Here is a 4,691-nt window from a genome sequence, read left to right as displayed (position 1 = left end):
ATCTCCTCATTTGCCACAACACAAACAACAACAAAACAAACACATCAGTAGTATCAGGAACCTTTATCCACTACTGTTGCAGGACACAGAGCTGATATGCTGCAAGACACTATATAAGCATAGGTATTTTCTTTGTCATTACACGTCTGATGTCATATGAGAATGTTATAAAGACAACTGTGACACTGGAGGATAATATGCCCATATACAAGAAGGTCTGATGTGGAGAAACCCTTGCTGGAAGGCAGTCTTAAGCACCCAGCATTTCTATTGGACGCAGCAGGCCCTACTGTATGTTCACACGTGCATTTGCAAAATGTGTATCGTGTATTTGTAATTCCTTTATACTGAGGTACATAAAAATAAAACCAAAACAACTCATTCTGTATTTGTCATGGTTAATTTTGTTAAACACCAGTATTAGATATGGAATCACAAACTGCAACACAGAAATACAACAGAGAAGCTGGAAGGAGGAAGAGTTTTTAAAGCTATCTGAACCAATTTGACAGCATCAAATGAAAAGGAAAGAAAACTACAAATTACATAGACACACAGGGATCAGCATGTCAAAACTGGCAAACAAGCTGAAGTTTAGAAATTAAATACTTCCTCTCAAGCAATTCATTAGCAACAACATAGATCTATGTAATACAAACAAAAAGTCCAGAAATGCATTTACTCCTTACAGCTAGCACCTGCACTCTCTTTTCCAGAGGTCAAGCACGGTCAATTTATAAACAGCTCTGCAGCAGTCTAAGCAAAACTTCGGAGATGGTGTAGCATTTCTGGCCTTACACAGAACTCTGCAAGCAAGCCAAAGGACTTGACATGACTCAATCAATGAAGAACATAATCCAACTCAGAAGCCAAACTTAGTTCTGATCAGGGTCAACCTCAATCATCAGCATCATCAAACTGGCCAGTCTCAGTCATTCTAACTGGTGGCGTAAAAGCAAGGCAAGCTGCATGGTGACAGCCTGGGTTGTAAAACGAATCCTCTCGCCATGAGTATGAGGCCAAAAGATTATTTTCCTGAAAGCTTCCACAGTAGAGATCGCCAGCATCTAAAGAAGATCAAAGAAAAGATTTAAACCATGGGAGATACTTAGAAAACTAGTGGTATAGTGTAGCAGATTATTTTGCAGGTCTACAGCATCTTCCAGTTAAGTATTTCAATTTGATCTGCCAGCAGTCATGAATTAGACCTACAAACAAAGCAAACGGAAAGCTAAATTTGGCAACGTCTTCATTTTAAGCAAGGTTCTTGCCACAGAGACAAAAGTGTTTCCAAAAAGCTCAATGATATGCCTGGATTCGGAACATCCAACACCAGCTCTTACAATGCATGCAGTTCTACATTTTCTCCGGGCATAAAAGGCTCATGAAACCATTACTGATTTCTCCTCCCCCCTCCTGCTGTCTCCATAACCACATCCCAATTAGAAGCCCTCCAAACCCCTTAAGAACTGGGTCACTGGACAGAATGGAAGGGTGGGGTCCTGTAAAAGCGAGCTCTGAACAACATTTCCACTAGGCTAGAATTAAGCCTAATAAGCCTGTTATTTAACCAAACTAGCACAAAAATAGGGCAAAGTCCTTTAACAGAAGCAAAAGATTTCTGGCCAGCAGACACTGAAAGGACTGAACAAATGACAAGCTCACAGTATGGGGCAGCAGAGGACCCAACACAGTATATCCACATGTCAGCCTTCCAGTAGCACTGCCAAACAAGCCATCAAAGCAAGCATTTTAAAAAACTTCTTAAAAAGCCATAAAATGACCAACCAAACACGTTTTTTATTTGTAGCAGTTAACAACTCAGACACTTGTATTCAGTATCCTTCACAAGCACCTGAATCCCATAATCACAGCTTCCTTCGTTGGTGAGGATTTGACAAGCATAAGCTACAGGTAGGGATGAGTTAGTTAAATAAAGGAAAAGAAGAGAACTTGTGACAGTTCCAGTAAAAAAAATAAAATTCAAAACATTCCATAAATTTGATGGATGAGATTAAAAGGATGTGATGATGGATAAGAGATTAAAAGGAAAGCTCAGGATGGAAGAGAGGGAAACATCCGAAAAGGAAACAGTCTTTTTCAAATTCCCCAGTGTGAAAAAACACTACTGTATTTCCATTTTAAAATCAGAATGATTTTACAGGAAGGCTTCAAAAACTTTCCCACCTCCTTCTGTTATCAAACAATGGAACTTGAATACAACAGCCATTTATGGAATTAAAATAAACAGAGAATTGATATTTCCTAAGCAAAGAAAGGACTGTTTGTATTAATTACAACAGATACACATTAATGAGAAGAAAATGGAAATGGTACTATTCTGCATCAACAAAGGCACAGCAGGTCACCACTGCTAGCTAAACTCCATCCACTTGTTCTACCCTAACATACAACCTGGCAAATGGAAGATTGACAATCTCAGTTCAACACATGAGTCACCATAAAACAGTTTACAAACTAGAGGATTAATATGACTCTACAGATGCAGATGAAACTGCTTCTATCCATCGCCACCTTTGTGCATGGGACTGATCACATGCACAACCACTTAAAAGGATCAAGCTTCAAAAAAATCAACCAAACAAAAAAACCTACCACAAAAAAAACCCCAACGTACAGCAAAAGCACCAACAAACCATACTCAGAGACTGAGTGCTGGTACTGCTCCCCTCCAAAGAACTCCATGCTCCAGAGAGACATTACGGTGTACAGTCTGGATGAATTTTCTTGGAAGAAAGGAACTCCTTTTACACAAAAAACTCCACGTACCTTTCTCATCTGCTTCAGAATAACAAAGAAACACTACCGAAACCTAGCTTCTCCAGAGGAACTCGATACACGCATACAATTCTTCTCCTTACCATTCCACTCCCTAAGAATTCAACTGCTTAAGCAATAGTTTCATGTGAACTTCACAACACTGCCTTTAAATCCTCTATTTGACAACAAAATTATGCATTACAAATCCACGAGGTCAACAACAACAACAAAAAATTGCTTCCCAAAATAGAACGTGGAGTTATTTAAGCACATTCTCCTGCAAAGCACCTACCTCCAATCACATACTATCCAAAACTCAAATGAAGCACAAATAAATTTGTACTCACCATAAGGATTACATTCAGAGTCCTCCAATTCTTTATCCCAGTCCTCCACCTCATACACAGAAGCAGTTTGCAGCTCTGGAGAAGTTACAGCCTCAGGCAAAAGGGAGACTTCACCACCCAAGTCTTCAGGGTCAGGATGTATATGAACACAGTCAACAGGAGAGCCACTGACATAATTTTCATTGTGAGAGATATCAGAGAATTCACTTTCTTCAGACTTGCTATCAAGAACATTTGGAATATTCTTCAGCAAACATTCTAAAACCAATAGAAAGAGCCAACAGAGATACTTAGGAATTAAATAGGAACATTTAAGTGCTTAGCATGCAATAATTCAGACATGTATACGAATGCACTTTGTGACTACTAATCTAATTACAATATATGCAGTTTCTTACATATGTAATATCACTACAGTGCTGCTTCAGGTTTCAAATGCTTGGGAACATTGGACATAGGCTTGCATCACAACACTAGCCCAAGTCAGGATTTTCCACAGTCTCTTGTTGGAAAATAACTCTTTAAACTAGGGCAAAGGACCCAGCAGTCTTGTTTCACCACATTCACCTGTTGGTATTTTAAAAAAATAGGTATGTTGAAAAACTACAGCTCTGGTTTAAAAAAAAGAAAAAAAAAAAGGATTTTTTGTAGTATTGATTAATTACTCTCACACCTAGGCATACACAAATATCTACATGGAAATAATTTAGTGCAGTAACTGAAGAGGCGTTTCACATGCATCACCAAAAAGTTTTAAGTATATTTCCTCAAATAGAGTGTACGTTTCATTACCTGCTGTCTGCTTTGTTTTGTCCTAATATTTCAGGCTTACCTTTTCTGGGCTTCCAGGTCATAGTTTCTCTCTTATTAGGAAGCTGTTCCTCCTCCAAGCTTGCAGACTCAATGGCAGCAGCCATCACCTACGAGACAGTTTTAAAGAATCCAGTAGCACCTTTCCCTGATTTCTCCAGTGAGGCTTATGCAACTACTACCACCTTTGTTTCTGAGCCCTTGAGCCTGAACTGTTTGTTTGTTCCCTTGATGAATCAGAGGTTTTAAACCAGACAGGCTTTCACTTCAGAACGCAAATCTGCTGAGGAATGGCTCATCCTGCTGCTGCCATCAGTCACCCCAGGCAGCAGCCAAGAGAGAACAGCCAGTCTCCTCACTCATGGCCATAATCCTGCTGCCACCGTTTTGGGAACAGGTCCCAAAACTGACCCAAAATGTGCCCGTTTGGGAACAGCAGCAGACTGTGAAAGCTACACAGATAATGAAGACACAAGGAGTGGAATGAGTACAAGCACCAAAGACTATGAACCAACCACCTTGTGGGAGTCGACGTGCCAAGGAGACAGGAAAGGGCCAGACCCTCCAGCAGCCCTGAGGAGCTGGAGAAAGATGGCGGATGTGCACCTGGAGAGCAGAAGGTAACACCTCAACTGGTTTGACAGTCCCCAGAGGGAGAGGAAAGGAAAGGTGAGCTATCCCCACCACTTCACTACAAAAAAGATTAATTTGCTGAAGGACAGCCCCTGCTCAGGGAGGGGGGTGCCAGAAGCC

The 4,691-nt window shown here is 40.5% G+C and overlaps 1 protein-coding gene across 1 annotated transcript; it reads right to left on the bottom strand.

Moving 5' to 3' along the window:
- Window positions 1-897: 897 nt before the first annotated feature.
- On the bottom strand, window positions 898-4,045 carry COPRS (coordinator of PRMT5, differentiation stimulator). Its single transcript, XM_009583102.1, has 3 exons — window positions 3,925-4,045; window positions 3,129-3,386; window positions 898-1,067 (listed from the first exon to the last, which is right to left on the bottom strand). The coding sequence occupies exons 1-3, from the start codon at window positions 4,043-4,045 to the stop codon at window positions 898-900; spliced, it is 549 nt and encodes a 182-aa protein (XP_009581397.1).
- Between the last annotated feature and the right edge of the window lie 646 nt (window positions 4,046-4,691).

The sequence above is a fragment of the Fulmarus glacialis genome, unplaced genomic scaffold, assembly GCF_000690835.1.
Source record: "Fulmarus glacialis isolate BGI_N327 unplaced genomic scaffold, ASM69083v1 scaffold14470, whole genome shotgun sequence".
NCBI classification, from domain to species: Eukaryota; Metazoa; Chordata; class Aves; order Procellariiformes; family Procellariidae; genus Fulmarus; species Fulmarus glacialis.
This window is presented reverse-complemented; position numbering and strand designations above follow the sequence as displayed.

Excerpts from the sequence above, each read along its gene's own strand:
- COPRS (XM_009583102.1), bottom strand. The coding sequence starts at position 4,045 with ATGGCTGCTGCCATTGAGTCTGCAAGCTTGGAGGAGGAACAGCTTCCT. Across the intron at positions 3,387-3,924 it reads AGGACAAAACAAAGCAGACA|AATGTTTGCTGAAGAATATT; the intron begins GCAGGTAATGAA and ends TATTGGTTTTAG. Across the intron at positions 1,068-3,128 it reads CTCTGAATGTAATCCTTATG|ATGCTGGCGATCTCTACTGT; the intron begins GTGAGTACAAAT and ends GATCTTCTTTAG.